Source organism: Onthophagus taurus, chromosome 10 (genome assembly GCF_036711975.1).
Source record: "Onthophagus taurus isolate NC chromosome 10, IU_Otau_3.0, whole genome shotgun sequence".
Lineage (NCBI taxonomy): Eukaryota > Metazoa > Arthropoda > Insecta > Coleoptera > Scarabaeidae > Onthophagus > Onthophagus taurus.
The window spans coordinates 4531402-4555679 of NC_091975.1; the positions used below are offsets into that span (position 1 = coordinate 4531402).

Genomic DNA, 24278 nt, shown 5'->3' on the forward strand with positions numbered 1-24278 from the left:
ATACAAATTTGTCTTAAAACAGATTGCTGTGGCTGGTTTTTTTGTTTACTTTATGAAAATGGGTGATGTTCTCGAAGGTAGCGAGTGGAAATCGTATAAATGTAAGTAGAAATTTCGTTCTTGCGCTTTTTTTTCTTTTTTGTATATCGATAAGTTTACACTTTTTGTTGTAAATAGATAAATTAAACGTTTGATATATTTTGACGTTTAATCTGCGCAAATGTCATTCCATTGAATTTTTAATACCAACCTAAAAAATAAAGCTAAAAATAAATTTTCCCAATAAAAAATTCTTTATTATTTTGTTGCAATTTAATTTTTTTGATAAAGAGATTGTTTACTTTTATTAAACATCAATATTAAATTTGTTTTTAAAAGATATCTATTTGGTGCTTTTAAAGAAACAAAATCCCTATGACATAACCCTTCCGTAGGGACTGTCATTTGATAACTGTCTTTTTTGTATAAAAAATATAAGGCACTTTTATGCGCTTATTTTAAAAATCGAATCCGTTCAACAATCGGGAAACGCGTCAACTATCGATAGTTTATTTTTGTTGCCCTCGCGTGTATAAAAAACTCAGCAGGAAAATCGCCTACCACGTTCATCGACGATTTTTGCCCCTCTTTCGGATAAAACCCTTTAAATCATTAGTACAATTTGCTACAGTTTCAGATATGAACAAAGAGCTTAATGTCATCACTTTGGAAGGTAACAACAAAATTGAGAAAAGAAAATGGTACAGAAACGCGGCACACAGGTGAGTGTAGTAGGTTCAGTTAAATTAAAACCGAGATTATTTTCGTATGTCTTGTTTGCTGCGGACTTTAGTCGTGTTGAGTTTCGGTGATGAAACACGTTTGATAAAAATATCTTCTTCAAAGAAAATTTTAGATAAAAATTTTTATCTTTGACATAACCTAAAAAATTTAAACGTCATAATTTTTTTAAGGTTAGTTTTAATTCTTAATAATTATTTTTTTTAATAAAATTTGTCGTTAAAATTCAATAAAAACTGATAAAACGTTACAAAAACAACACTGACGTGATCCGTTATCAAGATAATTGTGAACTATTACTTGAAGCACAGGAAGTTTTCGCTTAATTCAGTTTCGTTCAAGCTTGAGTTCTGTGATAAACACTCTGTGAACAAAGAATTCTAAGAAAACGTTATAAATTATATTAAATTATTACATTTCAATTTATTATGTCTTCGATTAAACGAAAAAGTGATGATACAACGAAGAATTTAGATGAAATAAACTCTCAAAGTGGACATTCTTGTAAATTAACCACTTCCGGTGGTAGTTTCAATGAGAACAATAAGAAATGGATGCATAAAAGACAATTACCTCACAGGTAAAGAAATAAAAATTATTAAATTATATTAAAAAAAAAAAATGTAACAATCTCTGATGCAATATTATTGGGACCTCTGGTAATCTATAAATAACCTTTTCTGATATATTTCATGTATTTTCGCTTGATTTGCGTAAACACCACGTTCCAACATAAATTTTATTTACTATTTTAAGTTTGAATTTGTCATTTTAATCTTATTTTATTGAATAAATTCATTTAATTTGAATTTTTCAAAAAATTCTCCACGTGGTCGATTTTAATTAGAACGGTAATTTGGCTCGGTATCTGCGCTATTTTTTCTTTTTGTGGCCTTGCAAAGAAATGACACTATTTTTTCCATTAAAGAATTAACTAACATCCAGTTGTAAACAAGATTATAGCCAGAAAAATAGACAATTTATATATAAAATGAAAACATGTTTTTTAAAATTAGGCTAGAAAATCGTTTTGAGAACAATATGTATCTTTCATAGAGCTATTTTCTTTCTATAATTGTGATACCAACCTAACTCTTAGATAACACTTTGCTTCTAGAACTACAAACTAGTGTCCGACCGAAAATTCGGTTTCGGTCAAAAATCGGCCAAAACTTTGTTCCTCTAGTCTCAGCTGGTGTTCGTCCATTTTTGTATCTGCTTTGGCTTGCGCGTACGAAAGTTTCATCTTGTTTCAAGCAAGATGAAACAAGTTGTTTGTGTTCGTGCATCTACCTTGTGAGGCGTATACAAAAAGTACGTAAAGAGCTTGTTAAAAGCTATCGACTTTGCAAGAAACTTTATTCTTTGGGCAATAACGAACCAAAAGTCTCCTAAGCTATTTATCATAGCTCTGAAATATGCATTCAAGAAGCTGGACTGGGAGAATAAAGGACAAATCCATAAAAGTCATAATGGGATCACAAAGATTGAAGGTGATATTGGAAGCTACTGTACTGGAGGACCACACCGGCGCTTATGTTTCAGAAAAGCTTACTTGAATTGTGGGTGAAATGCAACAAATATGGGTTGTGTTTATCTCACACGTTGCAGCTGGTCATCAATGATGCCATATTGAGATCAGAATGCGTAGAAACACCGAAAACAAGGTGCAGAAGAATCACTTATTTTCGAAGGAGTGAACAAGTGACCAGAAAACTAACAGATGGTCAAAATCAATGCGGACTCTACTGCAAGATATAGAAGTGCGATGGAATACCTAATGTAGCAACGATTGGTTGACCCAAAATGTACATTATTAAGATTAGTTATGCTTTTTACTTTGTGATGAATACAGTAATATTAAAATCCTTGGATTTTGTCTTTTATTTACCCCTGAAAATGTTTCGATTGCGGTTTCAGCCAAATCGTAAGGTTTCTAGTTCTAGAAGTTCAATGAAAATTTAAATTGCGCACGTGTTTGGAAAGGTTAAAAATCTGATTTCCTAAAAATGCAAAATATTACTCAACCTCAACAATATAAAAATACATTAACTTGAACAATATGTAAAGTGCCGATTATTTCTATTAATACCATGTAATAATTTGTTTAAAAAACACACTAAAATGTACCTAGGAAGAAAAAAGTTAAATGTCAATGATAATATTCATTAAATTATAAAGCTAGAGATTAATTTACATTTCTAATTTGTTATTTTTATCATGATCGATAATGAACTCATTTATAATCGTTATAATGATGTTTAATGATATTTTATTAAAAAATTCTGTTTAATCTAATCTATTTGGATAGCCGTTTTTTTTTTAAATTAAGATTTCCTAAAACGATTATATTCCACGGAAATGTACAATATAATAATAAAAGTGTTACTTATCACCGTTGAGAACAAAGAGTACCGATACTGGTTTGAATTTGCTTGATCTTCGTTTCGTTTCAGTAAAGTTTATATTTATAAGCTGTTCCCTACTTCGCGTTTTCAATGTAGGAAGTGTGTACGGACAAGGAACGACGTAGGCAGTCGATGTGAACATTGTGAACGTGGAATCAGTCGTGCTTTAACCATAGCTGCAGTAGCAGGTTTTGTTATAACGAAGTGTATTTTTTCTTTTGCTTGTTTACACGGTTTTGATAGTTAACACATTTTTCTTTTTTTAAATAAGCTTTGAATATTAATAAATATTTCTTTAAAATAAGGTTTACAATGAAACTAGATGACATTACGACAAATTATTACAATAGAACTCAAGTACCTCAGTATGAGTAAGTTTTCTTTGTTATTTTTTAAAAAATTTCTTTCTCTTGTGATGTGTTTATTTCAAATTATTTCATTTAACACGATAGTTTGGTAAGAAATTTTTTTAATGAATAATTAATGAGTATGTTGCACAATTTGAACGGTATTTATTTCGAAATTTTTCCTGGCTTAAAATTTTTCCAATTGTTATCAAATATTTTTAAAGTAAACAGATTAAATAAATCACATTTTAATTATTTACTACGGATTTAATACAATTAGAAAATAATAACTGTTTAATAAATATTGCGTTGATTTATTGTCTTTGTTTATTCAAGGATTTCTTACATCATTTTTCATTACTTTCTTTTAATTACAGAATTTTCGTCAATCGAAGTTTACATTTAGAAAACATCAAGTTTTATGGATTCGACATGGATTATACTTTGGCAGGTAAACTAGTTTTATAAAATAATAATCTTTTTTTATTTAAATTTTAGTAAGACATACAGGGGTGTTTAAATTTAGTAAAATTTATTTGAATCTTTCTAACAGATGTGAAGATACCCATAAATTTTAATTACAGATTAAAAAATGTTTTACACAATATACTTTTCTATTTCTTATCTAATTTAAAATAACACCACCTGTTAATTAACCGAATATGTTGAATTTTAACTAGTTATTGAATAACTTATGTTCAAAAAGTACTTAATGCTGGGTTAAGAATAAAAGGTTGCTAATTAACGTTTGTAGCAACTTGCCCAAGTTAATAGGACTTAATCCACGATTAACATGATACCACACGGGAGTTATTAACATTCCAGTACACAGTGACGCGTGGAGGACTGCGAGTCTGCTATTGCCAATAAGCCCAGATATTTCTAAAACAAACTAGATTTAACACAAGCATTAGAACTAACACTTAACTTTACTTTAAGTTCAATAAACATGTAGAACAATCTAGCACTGAATAACAATTAAAACTAGAACTAACACTAGGCTGTTTCGAATGTTTCTAGTTCTATTTTTAATTCCTAGAGCTAGAAAGGTTTAACCATGCTGATGAAGCTAATTGATCTATATAAAACTTTGTTTTCATTAAACTCTTAATGTTTGTTGATGAAGATTACATTAAAGTTTTGTAAACCAAATTTTTAAACTATTCCAACCTTAACTCAGAGTAAACATTTCCTTAACGTCAAATTAAGCATTGATTAAGCACCGATTTAGATTATAAATTTTTTTAGAATATATTTCGCCGGAATATGAAAGATTGGGATTTAATTTGGTGAAAGAACGAATGGTTGATATTGGGTATCCACAAGAGATTCTTGAATTCGAATATGATCCAGCTTTTACAGTGAGGTAATTAAAACGTTAAAGAAATTCGATTTTTATAATTATCTAATTTCTTTTATAATCGATTGCGTTTCTAGAGGTTTGTGGTTCGACGCCTTATATGGAAACTTGCTCAAAGTAGACGCCTACGGTAATATTTTAGTATGCGTTCACGGTTTTGAATTTTTAAAACAGTAAGAAATCATTCTATATTTCAAATATGTTTTAAGATTAATTTAATTTTCTTTTAGTTCTCAAGTGTACGAACTTTATCCAAATAAATTCTTAAAACTGGATGAATCTCGTGTTTACGTCCTGAACACTCTCTTCAATCTTCCCGAAACCTATCTTTTAGCTTGTTTAGTTGATTTTTTTTGTAACTCTCCTCAATATACCACCAGCCAAACGGGAGTGAAATGCGGGGAACTTTTTATGTCTTTCAAATCGATATTTCAGGTAATGAAAAAATTAATAATAAATTTGTTTTGTAATAAGTAAATTGATGTAGGATGTAAGAAACGCTGTTGATTGGATCCATTTGCAAGGTGATTTAAAATTAAAAACCACTCAAAACCTGCAACAATATGTAAAAAAAGACGAACGGCTCCCGATGTTTTTGCAACGATTAAGAGAGAGCGGCGCAAAAACCTTTTTGCTCACAAATAGCGAGTACAGTTTTACAAATAAGATAATGACGTATCTTTTCGACTTTCCACACGGCGCCAAACCGGAAGAACCGCATCGTGATTGGAAAACTTATTTTGATACGATCGTTGTTGATGCAAAAAAACCTTTATTTTTTGGGGAAGGTACAATTTTACGACAAGTTAACACCACAACGGGTACTTTAAAAGTTGGAATACACACTGGACCCTTACAACGTGAACAAGTTTATTCAGGAGGTAAATTTTAATTATGTTTATTTTTATGTTATGGATAAATTAAATTTTATTAGGTTCTTGTGACGTTTTTACCGGATTAATCGGAGCTAAAGGTAAAGACGTTTTGTACGTTGGCGATCATATTTTCGGGGATATTTTAAAAAGTAAAAAAATTAGCGGTTGGAGAACATTTTTAATTATCCCCGAATTAGTTCGAGAACTGCACGTTTGGACCGATAAATGTCAATTATTCGATGAATTGCAGTCGTTAGATGTTAAATTAGGCGAAATGTATAAGTAAGTTTTTTCTTTTTTTGTAATTTACGTATATATTTATTTTTAATTTGCTTTTTTAGAAATTTGGATAGTAGCACACGAGAAAAACCAGACATTTCTCAATTACGAGCTGCAATTCGTGATGTAACCCACAAAATGGATATGTCTTATGGTATGATGGGGAGTTTATTCCGATCTGGATCGCGTCAAACGTTTTTCTCATCTCAAGTAAATCACGAAAATTATAAAAAAAATTTTTTGATTAAATTAATTGATTTTTAGGTGGTTAGATACGCCGATTTATACGCAGCAACTCATTTAAATCTTCTTTACTATCCGTTTTCGTACATGTTTAGAGCACCAGCAATGTTACTGCCTCACGAATCAACAGTTGCTCATGAACAACGTTTTATAATCGAACCAGTTCGTTTAAATTCGATCGATGATATGGATAATCAATCGATAAATTCTAATAGGCTGTTAAAAGTATTATTAACAAAATAATTCTTCTTTTTTTAATAATTTTTAATATATTTAAATTTTCAGTCTTTAGAACGTTCTCAAAGTTTGATACCACACATCCGTCCAGAAACGCCCCGTTCAGTTACGCACAATCACGACGAAGATTTTTCTGAAGACGATAGTGACGAAAAATGCAATCTAACACAAAATGGTGAGCCTAAGGAAGTGATTACCATCGATTAAAAAATAGATAATGGTGTCAATAAAAAATACCTTAGAAAAGAATCGCAATTTTTTTTAAAGGTGATTTAAAAAAACAGGAATGAATGTAAACGAGTTTTGCAGTGCCATAAGCGTTAAGGTTTTAATTTATTTGTTGCGATACACAGAGAGTAATATATACCAACTACACTTTTTTAATATAATTAGATTGTTTTTTGTATATTGTGTATTTTTTAATCGCATTTTTTGAGACAGGGTAGACATTTAACAAATAAGAAGTAAATGACTTAGATTATAATGTTTATTGATTAATAAAATTTATTTCAACAGTTTAAAATAAATTTGTGCCTTTGTATCTTCCAATTAGATTTCCAAGTCTTTTTCATGCCCCTCTTTCAAAACTTTACATGAAGACATGAGATCTTGTTCCTGATCTTTATTTTTGATATATTGTTTCAAAAATATTACTCTTAATGGTGCAATGTGTGAATGTTCCATGAAACCTCTTCTTTGAAATAAATATAGGATAAACCTTAATTATTATCACTTTAAATCCTCTCAATAATATGTGAGTAAAGTACAATGATATATTCACACTGTTTGATATAAAGCATCCTTCACAAAATCGACCCCAATTGATTTTGGTCGATAATAATCAATCGTCACCTTATGATATAAGGTGATGATATTGAAGGCTTTCAGCATCATTAAACCGCGCTTTTATGCGGTACACTGAACTGAATTAAACTGGACAGAATGATATGAAAAACCATATATTAAGTCCACGTACAGTTAACGCCATATTTTCATTATCACGGTTATACTCGCCATTCCCGATTTTCATCCGCGATTATTGAATAGGCAGATTTCCAGGGGAATACCCTGAGAACAACTTTTGATATTATTAACACAATCGACGTGAGATTCCAATTTATCATAAGAATGCGCCAATAATTTAACGTTTCTTTTAGAATATATACAGGTGTAAGCAACAAAGTACATAAATGACATGTTGATACCTAAAGCTTTTAGTTTTTGAGTTATTTTAATTAGAAGCTTTTTAAAGCAATTAAATCTTGGCTCCTTAATGCCATTCATGTACTTTGTCGCTTATGTGGGACACCTGTATATATGAAAATAAAATAAATTTTAATGTATCACTGTATTTGATTAACAAAATTATAAACAATTCAGTCTTAATAACTAAAATACATTCGAGATAAACTTACCTCATCTTACTTTAGATAATTATAACAATAAAAAGAATATATATTTTAATTAATTGATTAACAAATTTATAAACAATTCAGACTTAATACTTAATAACTAAAATACATTCTGTATTAAGCAAGATAAACTTATCTTTACTTTAGAAAATCCTAACAATAAAAGGAACATTGTCTTCCTCATCCCCTTTATATTCAATTTCCATCATAGAATTTAAATCTTGAAGTTTTACACGTAGATTTTCGAGTGCCTAAATCACATTAATTATTAAATTTAAATCAATTAAAAACAATTCATAATTAAATTACCTTCATAACATTACTTGTAGCTTCTTTATCCTTCATTTGAACACGTTTTTTCATCTCTAACATTTCCTGGGATGAATTTCCCACTAATTCAGTTACAACAGAATCATGAACATTTACATTTAACTCTTCATTTTCCGCTTCAATTTTGATTTGGAGAACCCAACCTACTGAATCTGCCACGGTTAATTTTTTTACGACCGATTTAAATTTAGCAAAGGTTTTGAAAGTTCCATGTCGATTCATGGCAATTAATTGTTTTAATTCGGGTAATGTATAAATTTTATCTTCATTTTCATTGTTCCAGGGGGTAAAAAATTCATCGGTTAAATCAGAAATTTGTAATTGAACATTGAGATCATTTTGCAATTTCAAATTTTCATTTGATTTGGTTTTAATTTTGGTTTCTTGTAGTAATTCTTGTTCTATTTCTAATAATTCATCAATTTCATCAGAAAATAAATCGTCCATTTCATTGTAATCAGTTGTTTTTGCGTCACTTTTTATAGTGATATCATTAGAGGTATTAGTTTGTGTAATTTTTTTATTTGAAACTGATTTTATTTGATTCGGAGTTACTTCTAGTGGCTTTTTATCATTTTTATTGAAGTTAACCTCACTATTTATAGAATTATTTGCAAAATTATTTTGTACATTGCTTATATTCGATGTTGATTCCATTAAGTTTGGTTCTATGGTTGTTATTAATTGATTTATTGCAATTCGATTATTAATAAATCTTGGTTTAGGATTTATGGGCAATTTTAATGATTGTGCTAGCACATTTTCTGCAGCATTTGAAACTAAAATTTCTTCGACTTCACCTCCAAGCAATTGTACATGATGATTTTCAAGCATAATTGTACCTTTTCTTATAGTGACAGGATGATTAATAAATATTTTAATTCCTGGGGATAAATTCAAATTTAAGCTATCAACAGGTTTATATTCGAATGCTTTAATTTCTTGAACACCATCAGTTAAAACCATTTGTAGTACACCTTTATTATTAGTAACCTTGTTTTGAGCATTCTCATCTTCATCAAAACCTCTCGTTAAAGCATGATAGTTTCTAATTTGGTTAAGTTGTTGTAATTGTGATTTGGAAATATCTATAATTGACATCATTTGTAATACCAGCGGTTTTTTGGTAATTAATTTTTCGATCTTTGTCACGTCCGGTGGTAATTGGGGTACTTTTACTTTACGTAAATCGAAAATTAACCATTGATCGTAAATGGCTGATTTGAATTCGTTTTCTGTATAACTTGATTTCTCCTCTTTCAACCATTTTATACAACATCCTAACCATTCGTCGGATAAAGGAATGTGTAAGTTTTGAAAATAAGACTTTGTTCTAATTATTTCATCATTTAAAGACATGTTGAACAGAAAAGAAACAATTTTTCATTATTTGAGGTTATGTTATATATGTGAGGTTATTTTTTATGTCAGTAAGAAGCGCCATCTCTTTTCAATAAGACTCATTAAAAATTTGAATTTAAAATTTTCTATCATTTTTAAGTTTTTAAAGATATCCAACACTTTGTACAAATCAAATTTTGCGTTTACGTTAAAATTTGTATGTGAGGTTATTTTCTATGTCAGTAAGAAGCACCACCTCTTTTCAATAAAACTCATTATAAATTTGAATTTAAAATTTAAAATCTTTAAGGATTTCCAACTCTTTGTACAAATCAAATTTTAACTTTACGTTAAAATTTGTATATAATGTTTCAACGTTTTCGACACATTTTGTTTGCGTTCTATTCGTGGAAAACAGGTTAATACAATGGTGTTGTAGGGACATAATTATACCGTTGGAGATGATCTATGCCAAACAAGCAGAGTTCTGGGTATTACGTTGTCGCAATTCGTAATTGGATTGGGTTATTTATCAGCGAAAATTAAAGGGGGATAGAACCGATTTCTGCATTCAAATTAAAAAAAAAAATGTGCTTATTTTCCATTTTCTGTTTAATTAATTCTCTTTTAAAACAGCCAACGAAAGACGCTAATTAAAGCACACCAAAGTTAATTACGATTTAGAAGTTCAAATCAACAACTTTAAATTGAACTTTTATTTACGGTCTTTATTTAGTTTTTAGTTGCTCATAGAGATTCTGTTACACAATGAAAGTTTTAAAAATGAATGAGACGAAACGAAATTCTTTTTTTCGTGTTTTCTCTTTAAACCAATTAGCAAAAAGTTGGTAATAATAGCAAATGTCCATTTTACCTCAGTTTGTAAGCTTTTAATTTAAAGACTTTCAACGTCTCGTCGAGGGAGATGAAAGGAATGGTAAGACTTAAATTTAATTGCTGTTACTCTAGCAACGTCTTTTTTAAATTTATTATCTCTCATGATTAATTAATGCAAGCTGGCCGTAGATGTGGTGATTATGGTGCGAAAGTGCGAAAGCAAGTCCAGCGCAGACCATAATAACCCAACTCTAATACAAATATGACATGTGATCAAGCTAAGACAACTTCTAACAAACCTAACATAATTCTAAAGCAAACGAACCCAACCCCGAAGCAAAAAATTGGCAAGCCTTGAAAAAGATATCGGATTCTTTTTGACATCTCTAAGAGATTATCAAGCACACTTAAGGGTGTGAGTATGATGATAAGTATGTTTAGCAATTAAGTGATAGATAAATTAGTATTACTATCCAGAGCATAGTATTTGTGGAACCAAGAGTAATCTTGATCATGGATTCTAATGGGAATATAAATGACAATTTTAAAACGTTTTATTGATTATACGTGAAATTTGATACAGTTGTGTATCACGGCATAATTAATCTTGTGGAAAATGTCGAGATTTAGGACAAACTTATTAATTATTTTCAGTAATAAATCACACAAACGAATACATTTTTGACACATTTTCCTTGTTTAGAATCTGGTAGCAGTTGAATTAGTAGTATGTAGTTTTTATCCGCCATAATAATGTGTTTTCTGTTTTAGCAAAATATTTCTAACAAAAATATTAAACAAGTTGCATTGAAAATGGATATGTTATTCAGAAAGTTCTGGAAAGTTCAAACATGACACAACAAAGGGTTGTGAAAATTGTTAGTTAAATAGGTAACAGCCGAAACGAAGTAAACCCGACGTATTTTACTCGCGAATTAAACTCATATTATAACCACAGAGAATGTAAATTATAACATGGTTATAACCTACATACACGGTGTAGTAGTTGCTACTTGTGATGCGATATCCGATTTGATTTGCATTTATTTTTAAAATTAGATTCAAAATCAATTGAAGTTATTATTTCCGATATAAATAATTACAATAATAAAAATATTCCGATTTTCAATTCAGCGAAATATACCAATATGACAATTGTATTAATGGTATTTAAATAATAAAATTCTATTTTAAAATAATAACACAGCATTAAATAACATCGAATTTTATTTTGTATGTTATGTATGTACTTTTTTATTTGTCAGACATCACAAACAGTTTTTGTTACAAAAAAAATTCTAGTTACACAACAATTATATTACAAACATCGTTATATTTATTTTAAGTATACTTTGGCTGGTTATTTCTTGAGTTTTAACGTTGAACTTTCTTCGTTACTTATCTCAAACCTTTATATTCTTTATCTTCTTTATATGAGCTGTTCAAAATGTTGTCCTTTTTTAAGCAAACATTTTCTGCTATGTTAAAAGTAGTCAGAAATTTAATAAATAATCCTGCAATTTTTACCTCGAATTCTGTCCGGATCAGGATGTTTCCATGCTTCCACAATCCGAAAATTCCCCATTTCCCGTCATAACGAGATCCCCTCTTCGTTCACCGGGAATACCGTACACGGACGAACGATGTTGTCCCGGATTTTGCTGGTTGGGGATGTCGCACGAACGACGAAGTTTCCGGTTACTGAACCGGAAGTAACCACGAAGGCGTTCTTTTGATGGACTATAAACAATATAAATTTCAAATAACAAAATCTAGTGTTAGTTCAATGAAAAATATACAACCATTTAACGCTGAATAACAATTAAAACAAGAACTACCGCCCTTGATTTATAACTGTTGGTTTTTATTTTTGAGCGCAAACATTTATATTTAAATATACTATCCGTTATATCAAGATTTTATTGAATTTTTTTAATGAATTTTATTATAAATTGTTTAATTATATATTTTTAGATTAAAATTTAAGTTTAATCTGAATTGTCCACGCAAATAGCGATCGATGGATTGGCGACCATTACGTGAGAGGTGTTCCGAAGTTTGCCCCGAAGTTGATGGACGTCCACAGATTTTAATTGAAACAAATAATTACGAACCGGGATTAATTTGATTTATTGGCGTATTAGCAAACCCCATTAATTTATTGGTTTGCCTATTTTACGGCGCAATAGTAACTATAATTAGGAAGCGAGGCAAAAATTTATTCGGTTAGTTAAACGTAAATTCACCAATTAATTTATCGATTCATGTTAGAAACTTCGAATATAGTTTAAATTTCGTGTAATTAAAACGTAATTAATTGGTCTTTGTGCAGAAGTTTCCATTGAAACGTATTATAATTAGCCTAATTAAATTGTAAGATCATTTCCGATTTCTTAATCTCGTGTCATTTTCTTCTTTGTTTTTTACTTACCGACTCATTTGCCAAGATGCGAATAAAATCGGGGTGGAACAAGTATGAAGAAACGCGATCCAAACCAGCATAGTGTAGGTGATATCGAAATGGGCGGTATTCTCGTAGGTTTCGATAAGAGCCAATCGAGCCACCCTCAAGATCATCAACGGGCAAAGAAAAACCGCGTACATGGTCACCATTAAGACCAAATACTTCTGCGTTCGCGTTTCTTTGGAGATATCGAGGTCTTCGCTCGATTCCTGTCTAAATCGACTCTCTCTGTAACTAGCCCGGTTATTTCTTGTATAACTATTTCGGCTGTTATCGCTTAAAGTATCGCAATCACCACGACAGTTACTTCTACTAAAAAAGAAAAAAATCGTTGTTTGTATTACATTTAAATTTTTAATTATGAGTTTACGTGATATCGATGGTGGTTGAATGAGAATCGGTCCTAGATCTCCCATTTCGTCGAGTTTCGAATAAAATCACTCCGGAATCCCCTTGTTGTTCCTGCAATTTTCTCGAAACTTTCACGTACAAGTACGAAATTGTTGATAACGGAGCTGCGTACCTAAATTTTTTTAAAAAAAGGATATTATGCAAAAAATACAATTTTCTAAAAGCGAATTTCACAAGGATTTCACCGGGTGCCGAGTTTCAGACGGCAACAAATGGGATTACCGGAACACAGGATCTTTTAAATTGAATTAAAGTGAATTCAACTCGATTTCAGTTGACATTTAAGAGATTCTAATTGCAAATTTGTGATGACAACATAAATGAACCGTATTAAATTATGTTCAATTATTAGAATTAATCTGGGATTATGTTTCATTTTACCTAACACAACAAAACTATCAAATTAATAATACCTTAATATTTGATGTGGTGCAAAACGGAGCGTAAAAAAGATGTTAATTAAAATACGTTCCTGGCAACCTTTGTATCTGTGTAAAATGTTTAATGACGAAGAGAAGTTTCTACATTTTCATTAAAACACAAATATAGGAAAGGATTTCTACATATACAGCGAATTGTTTCGAAGTTTGGATAAATTTTGATGCTCATAAAATATTTGTATGTAATAATACAAAGAAGGAGCAACATTTTATCGTGTGACAGCGCAAAAACTCCTTCAGCAGCAAAAATATCCCAAAGAGACAAGGCTTAAGTGGACTCTAAAAGGTAAACAAGAAATATTCGTCGATTATGGAGAAGATATGAAAAGTTATAAGGTTTATATACCAGAGAAAGAAAAGACTAATATCAAAAAATAATGAAAGATTTAACTGGATTAAAAATAATCGTTTAAATTAAGCTCTAACTCGTACTCTCCAAACTCCTGATATGTCATACACCGCTAGTTGGTAGACCATAAAGAGATAGGGAAATTGCTAATTGCAGATTTATCGATTCATGTGACACTGGGTGGTTCATGTGACACATAACACGCCTTGTGGACACATTTCATCCAATAATCTAAAATTTGGAGTATTATTTAGTAAAACAAGTTTAATAAAAGTCGTGCTTTCCAAACACAAACGCGGATCATCATTAAATATTCAAATACGATAGAGTTGAGGGTTCCCACAGTTTAGGAATTACGTGATGACTTTCTGGGATTACTTAGCGGAATTAGTTAGCGCCAATTCTAAGTATTTGTTTTGTGAACTTAGTTTGGTCATTCGCGGTGAGTCGGTGTTTGTTTCCTTAAATGCTCAATCCTGGCGAAAAATATCCGGGGAAGTTAAACAGCAATGTTTTCTTTAACCAAAATAATACAAAGATAAATACTTAATTACGAAGCGCAAGGTAATCACGTGTAATTTAAAATTAATAATACGCCACGGGGTTTAAATTAATAGGGGCCGATCAGCGAAATGTAACGGTGTTCATCGATGCGAAACCACCACTATACAGCATCCGACTGCCGTTAAAGGTTGCAAAATATATTGGTGTCATAATTTTGGGATGGAGTTTGTGGGAAAACACATAAAACAAAGTCAGCTGCTACTTGCGATATTGAAGATGAGGGTCAAACAATAGAAACGGAAATTTATCTAAAAGTATCAAAATATTTTGGTCTTACTTACATGAAAAGAAAGATTCCACGCATGTACTCTTGCATATCGTCGGTAAAATTTACGATACATATCCCAACGCCGTCGAAAGCTGGAAGATGTTTCTAGAAAAAATTAAATTACTCAATTATTAAAGGTATGGGTTAATGTAACGGAAAAATTGTTTAATTTTTCATCGTTAAAGGCAGGGAAAGGATTTTCAATTAGGGGCCATTCAGTTTTTCCCAGTTTATGAATAATAGAACAAGCGTTTTCCCGTGAGAGAAAATTAAACGAACGGAGCACTTCGGATTTATAAAGCGTGAGATGTTTACGACACAAGTTACTCAATAAAGTGTTGAAAAAGAGATCTTCGCGGATTCCGAAAGGAAGTTATCACATTGAGTAGATTCGAAGAGATAGATACAGAAATGGGGTTTCTTGAGAATCGATCCATACTAAAAGTGTAATAAATCGGCAGAGTTGGAAAGTCTCCATAGTAAATGTCAAGCGGATTATTTCCTATTCAAAGACGTGGAAAGTAACTAGACTGAAAAATCGATATTTATTATATTCTCTTTTTCCCAGGGGTTTAAATTTTATGATGGTGTGTTCTCTTGAAATCCATTAGCGTTTAGTAAATTTAAGCTGAGGTCGATACAACCGAGACCCTCTTTACCCACTTAGTCTTTAGTCACTATGATTAATAACTCAAACCCGTTTTCAATTTTCAACAGTTCATGTTTTCCACTCAGCTGAAACTAAAAAAGTGGGTCAAAGAAAACCGTAATATAGACAGGGATTCGAGTGAAATTTTCATACATCCACAGGTAAGAAATTTGTTGTTGGACAAAAATATACCATCGTAAAATACGACCTTTTTCCTTTTTCTTGTACGTAGCCGGATGAAAAACAAAACGAAATAAAAAAGAAGGATCGATGCGTCTATAATACAGAAAAAAAGTCCTCCCACAAATATCTTGTATGGTGTCTTTTCGCAGGGAATGATGATTAGATAATTTAAAACAAGGGGAGATGTTTTTCATGTTTTCTTAAAGGAGAAGGAAAACTTATCAAAGCTAAAAGAATGTGTAATAAAAATTTTATGTTTATGGAAATTTACAAAAAAAAAAACCTTTTTAAATCATATATTTCGTTCCAAATATATTTTAATACATTTTTTTTTCGTATTAAAATTGGAAGTCGGAGAGGGTTTCAAATGTCAATTTCAAACCGGAAGCACCACGATTCGTTGAACGCATGTAGAATAAGGTTTCTACTTTTCCACCGCAAACTCGCCGACTGTAAAATTGGAAAACGATCTTTCACATTTTTTTTTCTCCCGTTTCCAACGGTTACAACTCTTTGTAAATTATAATTTATTATGAAAAAACTTTAAAAAAGAGTTTGCTTTCATCGTTGAAGCGAAAAAAGAGGAGAAAAAAGTAGAACCGGCAGCTCAAACTTTTATCAAAATTAAATTATCAAAGTTTTGGATTGACTTAATAAAAACTTATTTTAAATTTACTTACCCCTAAATCAACGTAAATAATATAAATCGGATAAGGTAAAACGAGACACAAAGCGGTTAACCAGGTACCAATGGTGCATACAAAAGCTGGTATTCTTGGCTTATTTGGATGTTTAACGTATCTGAGTCGATCCCAGGCCATTAATAGGAATGTTAGTGTTGTGGTATGTAGCGGAATATCCTAAAAAAAGAATAATTTCTCATACAGATTGGTTAAAATAATAAAAATAAACGTGTAATAACAACAACAGGGGATGTAGACAACATCGTTTTCTTTATTGCTATAGGAAAAAGGAAGGAAACGCCAATAATGCCAGTCCCCGTTTTCCACCCCCCGGCAACGCCACTGAACCCTTTAGACACCCTTCGGTTTATTTCTGGTCGTAAATCAAAACGGTATTTTCTCTGGGAAAATCTATTTACTTATTATTTTATTTGCGAATATCTCGTGGGATTTCCAATGAATTTACATTTTACTTTTCTTATTAAAAATAAATTCGATTCTTATAAATAAACATTTTTAGTTGTACTTTCCTACCACTTGTTGTCAAAAACAGTCTATTGCGTGTTCGAAACGCAAAAATACACCAATAAGGGGAGCCTTTTAATTAACCCAGACGCTGCACGTGACGCACAATACTGGACATAAAATAGGAGTGGACGTTTCTGGTCTACTTTTATCGATTTTAATCATTTTTATTTATTAATAACAATCTTACTTAGTGAAAAAGCACCTCGGATTTATTTCGATGATGTCAGATTCGTGTCTAAATTGTTAAATTGAGCGTAAACGAAACGGATTCTCAGCTAACCCCCTTTTAATTTAAATGACAACCTATAAAGTAACCCTCCTCGTGTTGAATTATTCAAGATTCTGACCGGAAAATCGATCGGGGGATAATAAAACCTTAACTTTTTAACGTGGATGTGGTTGTAAATTTAATTTAATTTTAGATGAGTGACTTAATTTATGTTGACTCTTAATAATCGTGTAACAACAGACTTATTTATGTGGCGTGGAAGAATGGTTTTATATACAAGGTTATTAGCAAACTGCCCACACCTACCAAGTTAATCCTACCCTGAGAGAAATAATCTCTAAATAAGCATTATTGTAGGTATATACTATATACCCATATATAATGAACCTATTTACAATCTGGATTCTCATGGTCTTGATATTCGTGATACTTGGAGATTACTTCTTGCGTTCGATTCAAGCGAAATATGTTTGGCCGGATATTAAAAACCTATTACTTAGTACTCCACCATTCACAGGAATTAGTATCTCTTTTATGTGTTGAACTTTATTTACACTGTTGGAAATAATTCACGAGCACACCCTATATAATCTGAACGCGTGAAGATAAATCTATAATATTTGCGGAGCACAAAGGTTTACTGTAGACGAGTTTAATCAGGGAGTTTCGAATTGTTTCGTCGCGGCATTGTTGACTGAGCCACCCTTCCAAGTGGAACATTCCGTCGCTATGGAAACCGAAGTGGATGGAAAATACCGGTTGTTTTTAGTGTGGTGTGAGGTACCACATTGTTATCGTACCTCTGTGCGCAATGGATGGGCGATCGCGTTACTTAAGCGAGTTTGAGCGAGGAATGTTTGTGGGTATGCACATTGAGGGTGTATCGTTCTGTGAAATTGCACGTCGTCTGGAGCTGTCGTTATCGGCAGTGCAACGGGCATGGCGAGAATGGTCTGAGGTAGGACATAGGTACCTCCAGCCGCGGCCGGGACGGCCCTGTGCGTCCCCAGCACACGAGGATCGCGCTCTTGTGCTCAGTGCTTTAGCGTCGTGTGTGTCCTCCTCAAGGCAACTTGAAGCTGTTTGGCCACCGGCAGGGGAAGGCGCACTCACTACACGAACTGTACGGTGGCGTTTGGTAGATAGTGGACTGCGCGCGCGTCGTGCGATACAGCGGATTGCAGTAACATCCGAGCACCGCAGCATACGTCACGAGTGGGTCGACGCTAGGCATTAGTAGGTTGTCAAGTAGAGGGACATTTTGTTTTCCGACGAATCAAGATTCGAATTGAGCACCGGTGATGCGCGAATTTTAATTCGTCGGAGCAGTGGTGATCGTCTACTCGAGCAGTGTGTGCAAGAACACCCTATCCACCGACAACCGAGCATTATGGTATGGGGTGCGATTACATATAGTGGACGTATACGTCTGCTGCGTGTATAGCAGACCAAGACGCGTCAACGATACGTATATGAGGTGCTACGGTCTGTTGTGCTTCCCTACGTTCGGTGGCTCCCAGGTCTGCTATACATGCACGACAACGTACGACAGCACATCGGGCGTGTTGTACAGACCTTTGTGGAAGAGCACCGTATACGAATGCTTCCATGGCTAGCTCGGTTTCCGCATCTGAATCCGATCAAACATGTTTGGGAAATGACTGGTCGGAGATTTCTACGTTATCCGGCTTCCTCGGCTAACGTTGAGGAGCTATGGAGGCGAGTTGAGGTGGCATGGTTAGCCATCCCTCTTGCTACAGCGACTTATAGATGCCGTGCCACGTCGTGTAGCGATGGTACGCGAAGCCCACGGGGGATACTTTCGCTATTGATGTTTCTCCTCCCAGCAGAGTTGTGCCGCTCTCCATGTGAGAGTAAGTTACACTACTGTAGTACTACTTCCATACCAAATTTTATTGCGCTAGACACAGGCGTTTGGATTTGAATTATTTCCAACAGTGTATATCAGGCTTGAAGGAATTGCGTAGTTTCTCAATTTCCGTTGTTGTTTGTGGACCAACATTGAAATATTTGTCCAAAGCTTTTTGTTTTGTATCCCTTTTCTCTTTTCAACTCCTGGTAACAACGTACAACTACGATAATACCACGAAAAACGTTGGTGCTGCGCTCTTTATTCTGATCATTTTGAAGAAAGATGGATATTCCTTGTTCAAATTGCGTAAGTACAATTAACTCGTCATTGGAAAGTGGCTAGCGATCAGCATCCAAGAAATTCACGACATAATTTTATTTCAAGTCCTCAAAACCAACATTTTTTGCTAAACTTAATATGTTTTGTCCAATTTCTGGAAGGAGGAGATTAAGGCTACTTAATAACACAATTGTGCAAAATTTGCTAAAAAATGGTTGATTTCAGCTTATCCCATGATTCGCCAATATTGTCTACAGCATTTGTAGAATACAAACGAAATACCTTAAAAGTAATCACGAGATTCTTAAGTGCACACTGTGAGATAATCAAGTAACTCCACATATCGGCTATGAAAAATCAATTACGCCGCAGAAACTAGAATTTCAAAATCAACCTAAATTGCACAACATTTGTAAACTAAAATTGGAATGGTAAATATTACTGGGTATTTATTGATGTACATATTGCTAGTAATTGCCGATATTTTAATGCTGATGCATGTGAGACCGCGTAATACTTGGTGTTAAAATTGACCGAATATTCCACATCTATTCTACTCTCTACATCTGCTTTGCATTCTAGTCTAGGAGCATCAATCCGTTTTGTTGAAACTTATGGAAAACACGTATCTTTAATTTTCCTTGAAATAAGTTATTAAAAAAATAAATGTTGAGAATTTAATTACAAAGGATGTTTTTTGTTTTGCTTTTAAAGATTTTACGCATTACTTCAACTTTCAAATCATGATTTACTGGGTATTCCTGGTAGGATTCGTGTCGCGTTGGGAAATTGCAATTATGGTGTGGTGCTGAATTCGCAACTCCCCCTCCCACCTGGCCCCCCCCCGAATCCCTCAATACCTCATCGGAATATTTCACGGAGAACAACAGAGGATTTGGACGTTAATAACACGCTGAAAACCGCGCTTTCGGGGTCAGTTAAAAAGAAAAACAAACATGTGAAACCCTGAAAAAACGATAAAAAGTATTTAAAGCTGAAATTCATAAAAAAAGATAGCAAAAAATGTATCCTCTTTAGGATTTTAATTTACGCCCATTCGACCCTTTGAACTTAATTCCTGTCTGTTATTTTTTGGGTAGTTAATTACCTTGGGATGAAAACGTAGACATCTCTAAAGCTATGTAAATTAAGGGTTGAATTTGTTTAATTTAAGTCGTGCATTTCCATCCGAAATTGTGGAAAATTTCGTAGAAAAGTCATTTCTTAAAGTGTTACATGATATCAACCCAACTCAAAGAAGACTTGCGTTTCATCTTTATGAATACGAATCTTTTTCTTCTATATTCCTGCACCCTACGTAACTTTCGTGATATTACTCCATATCTTTCAGCTTGAAAAATGACTTAAAAAGAGATTTATTCGCTATGAGGTTTATTTCAAAAAATAAATTTGAATCTAAAATACCTTATTAATTTTAGGGTTACATCATATATTGATTGAGTGATTGGAGGATTTAATTAATCCGCATGCGATTGTTTGGAATTTGCGAGTTGTAAATAATTCGTATACAATTTCAGGATCGATAATATCCATTTATAATCACAAATTAAGCTGGTTTCCATAAAGGAAAGGGGGGAAACTCGAAATCCAACAACAATCTTTTATAAGGGTTGCTTGTTTGGGTTTAAGCGCGAATTTCAATCTTAATTAAAACCAAGATTGATTTAGATTCTGTTCTTGTTAGGCGGTTTTAACTCCACTTTGAAAAATTAAAGGACTCGATTCTGGTTTAACCTGTCATTTTCCGTTTTGATAAATGAAACATTAATTGAGAACGAAACTAAATAAAGGAGTTTTCGTTTTTGTGATGCAGAGGAAATAAAAGTTTTTCATTTCGTGATATTTTTGTTATTCGTGACGTGGATACAAAGTTTTAATAAATGTGGATATTGCATATCGCCGGGGGATAAACTTTATAACATTCGAAAAAAAAATGTTTGATCGCCAAAAAGAATGTTTATTGATATTTGATTATCTTTAGTATTTCATTGCAGCAAAAATTTTTGTACCTACATATAAACCTAAATAGTTTTTCGGTGTACATGAATATTTTTATTTACCATAAAAGCGTGCCACTTAAAAGCTTTTATAACCGAGCGTGATCGTTTCAAGTACATTTTGCTTTCAAACATCGCCAAAGTTGTAAAATATCAACTAGAATTTAATAATCGCATAAAAAACGTTTTATAAACAATATTTTTTGATATATACCAATAAATTTTACACATCAGTGTTTACTCGAGTGATAACGCGACGTATTACGCGTATTACTTTTATAAATAGACGGTTTTATCTGTTTGAATTGCTCCCGATCAATTTTTTACACAGTAAACAATTTCTTGTGTAACTAGACATCAAGTTGTTTATTATTAAATGTGCAATTTCCAAAAATTACAATTATAATACCGTAGGGTCATTAAAGACCCCAAGATAAATATAAATTTGAAGACTTATCATTATCAAAGTGCCACATAAGGAATGATTCTATCTTTATATTTGTGTCAAAAGTATGCCTTGATATTTTGCGCTGTCAGCATATGGCACTATAACACTTGGTTGCTGGAAGATTGGTATCTTTTTCCAATGATTGACAGAAAATACAATTTAACTGATAAGAATACCAAATAATTGGCAGAAAATTCTTGGTAGTAGAAAATCAGAGGTAGAACTGCAAGCAAAGAATACCAAATGACCAAGTAGAGGTTGATATCAAAAATGTTGCGGGTAATTTGATACGTTGAGCAATACTATAGCTAGAATACACTTTTTCCAAATTTTTTGAAATGGGTTGCCCAATAACAAAGTGGGGCCTTATTTGATTTTTGAATAGGGATTAGGATGAATAAAGAATTTTCCAGGAATTCTAGAAGTTCTGGTATTAAGTTCGCTATTAACTATTATCGTAAATGTTTTTAATGACAACCTGTGTGGTGTTACAACAGTTTCCATTCCTATTTTCGCTTTCTATACTTCTGTACAAAAGTATCCTCACCGTAACTCCCAATTTATTATAAATAGAAAATATGAATAATATAACTTCAGGTGGAAAAGGTTATAACTAGATTTACGTTGCAAAAAGGTTCGGCAAAGCTCTTGAAATGTAAAAGGAAATGTCATAATACTGAAATGAAGGAATCACTAATAAAATTTCGAGGATTATTAAATGCAGAAAGAGGGGTAAGAGACATTACTAAATTTGCTAATATCATAACCAAAAGAGTTTTCATTCAAACTATTACTAATCCATTTACTTCGCTTTTTAGGATTACATTTCTGTAATTAAATATTCAAAAAAGGACATAGCATGTAGGCTTTAACATTGGTTTTTAATTTCATCGACAACCCGAGAACATTCATCGTCCCACCAACCTAGTTAACAAATTTTTTTCAATAAATTGATTGAAATCGACAAAATGTTCAGGTAGAATCGCTTTTTAAAAAAAATCACAACAGCAAATCAATAACTGCCTGAAAACTGATAAATGGTGATGTCGGCAACAAAGTGGAAGTTTATTTCAAAAGCTCATTGTACTTTACTTATTAAAAGCAAATCAACCAGCCTTGCACATCATTTTCTATCACTTCAATCATAAATATTTGAAATCTTTACATATTTTAGTTTTCAAGAACTGATTCCATAAAGGATTGGGTGTTATTTAACGTATATATTAGAAAATAGTTTGGAAATATTTGAAAGAGTTCACAAAATCAAGGATAGAAGCTTATGGGAAATAAAGAGAATGGAATTCCAACATGTGAGAGCTTCAAAGAAGTGTAAATAGAAACGTGTTGAAAAGGACAAGAAAATTAAAGTGCAGGTTCAAGAATTCAAAGGATGCTCATCTGATATCTGGCAACCGTCGAGGTATCTAAAAGTAGTTGGAAAATAGCAAAATTTAGATGCGGAAACGTGAAAAGTTTTGGAAGAATTGGACTAATTAAATAAAATTATTAAACTTATTCGATTTTATTTTCTTTTTCTTAAATTATCTAGTTAGAAATTCATCTGAATAATAAAAAAAAAGTTTTTTTGGGTAGTAATGAAATAAATAGAAGGGAAATCTAAAAGGTCCTTTTGTGTTCTAGTTACAAAGTCGGCTAACTCCTAAATTTACATAAAGCCCCCCCCGAGAAGAGCTGCCACAAACTTCTCTCTTTCTCTTAACCGCTTTTCCGACCCCTTCGTGACCGTTAAATGCTCTTCAGGAGCAGAGAGATAAGAGTTTTTTGTTCGTTTCCACATCCCAACAATAAGACCACGTACCATTTTACGACCTCAACTTGTAACAAAGTCTTTCTGAATCCTCAAAATCCAATTATTAATAAAATCTTACCTGTAGCATTGGTAAAAAGGAACAAAGTAATTCCCCGAGATTCCAATTTTCTACTAAAAGTACGTATAATGTTATGGGTAAAACAGCGATACACTTAACGATATCACTAACAACATTGTTAACGATAAAACTATATGTGGGATCTGCGTAAAGTCTATGTCTTACAATATGAAAACCGACCGCTAAATTTGCCGAAACTCCAACGATTATTAACAAAACATAAATGCAAATAATCGATTGATAAATGTTGACAACGGAACTTCTCACGTGTGGAACCGTTACATCGTTACCTTCGACATGGGCGCCGATCAAAAACTCAATTATAACGTGCCTTATGTTAACCGGAATATCGTCGAAAGGGTCTTTTGTCGTCGATAAAATGTCAGTCAAAGTTTCGTTATTATTCATGGCGATTTAAATTCTATCAAAAAAATAATGTAAACATTTTATATTTAAGTTTTAATCTTTTAAATTAGTTTTGCGCGTTTTTGCAAGCTCTAAACACATCCGAGTTTCGCGGATTGAAGCGACAAACTGAAACCGCTTTCAGCGAG

General features: G+C 32.4%; 3 protein-coding genes and 1 long non-coding RNA gene across 7 annotated transcripts; 2 read left to right on the forward strand and 2 right to left on the reverse strand.

Moving 5' to 3' along the window:
• The first annotated feature begins 30 nt into the window (after positions 1-30).
• Positions 31-7056, forward strand: LOC111428533 (5' nucleotidase B). Of its 3 annotated transcripts, XM_023064088.2 has the most exons (11): positions 31-101; positions 671-761; positions 3913-3986; positions 4784-4901; positions 4973-5068; positions 5126-5330; positions 5383-5776; positions 5830-6052; positions 6112-6259; positions 6314-6517; positions 6578-7056. In XM_023064088.2, the coding sequence occupies exons 1-11, from the start codon at positions 53-55 to the stop codon at positions 6734-6736; spliced, it is 1761 nt and encodes a 586-aa protein (XP_022919856.1). In that variant the 5' UTR covers positions 31-52; the 3' UTR covers positions 6737-7056. The 3 variants fall into 3 exon arrangements, with proteins under 3 accessions (XP_022919856.1, XP_022919855.1, XP_022919857.1); XM_023064087.2 differs by lacking the exons at positions 31-101; positions 671-761 and adding an exon at positions 1002-1360; XM_023064089.2 differs by lacking the exons at positions 31-101; positions 671-761 and adding an exon at positions 3235-3559.
• An 806-nt stretch (positions 7057-7862) lies between these two features.
• LOC111428534 (recQ-mediated genome instability protein 1-like) lies at positions 7863-9689 on the reverse strand. The gene is made up of 2 exons (XM_023064090.2): positions 8251-9689; positions 7863-8192 (listed from the first exon to the last, which is right to left on the reverse strand). Exons 1-2 carry the CDS (start codon positions 9628-9630, stop codon positions 8085-8087), a joined length of 1488 nt encoding a protein of 495 aa, XP_022919858.2. The 5' UTR covers positions 9631-9689; the 3' UTR covers positions 7863-8084.
• A 1969-nt stretch (positions 9690-11658) lies between these two features.
• Positions 11659-24265, reverse strand: LOC111428142 (prolactin-releasing peptide receptor). 2 transcript variants are annotated; one of them, XM_023063552.2, is made up of 7 exons: positions 23725-24265; positions 16458-16637; positions 14959-15050; positions 13284-13436; positions 12881-13225; positions 11977-12189; positions 11659-11924 (listed from the first exon to the last, which is right to left on the reverse strand). In XM_023063552.2, the coding sequence occupies exons 1-6, from the start codon at positions 24130-24132 to the stop codon at positions 11994-11996; spliced, it is 1374 nt and encodes a 457-aa protein (XP_022919320.2). In that variant the 5' UTR covers positions 24133-24265; the 3' UTR covers positions 11659-11924; positions 11977-11993. The 2 variants fall into 2 exon arrangements, with proteins under 2 accessions (XP_022919320.2, XP_022919319.2); XM_023063551.2 differs by having other exon boundaries at positions 11659-11927; positions 23725-24264.
• On the forward strand, positions 21124-23350 carry LOC111428147 (uncharacterized). Its single transcript, XR_002708040.2, has 2 exons — positions 21124-22567; positions 22654-23350. It is a non-coding gene; the product is annotated as an uncharacterized lncRNA (long non-coding RNA).
• Positions 24266-24278: the final 13 nt, after the last annotated feature.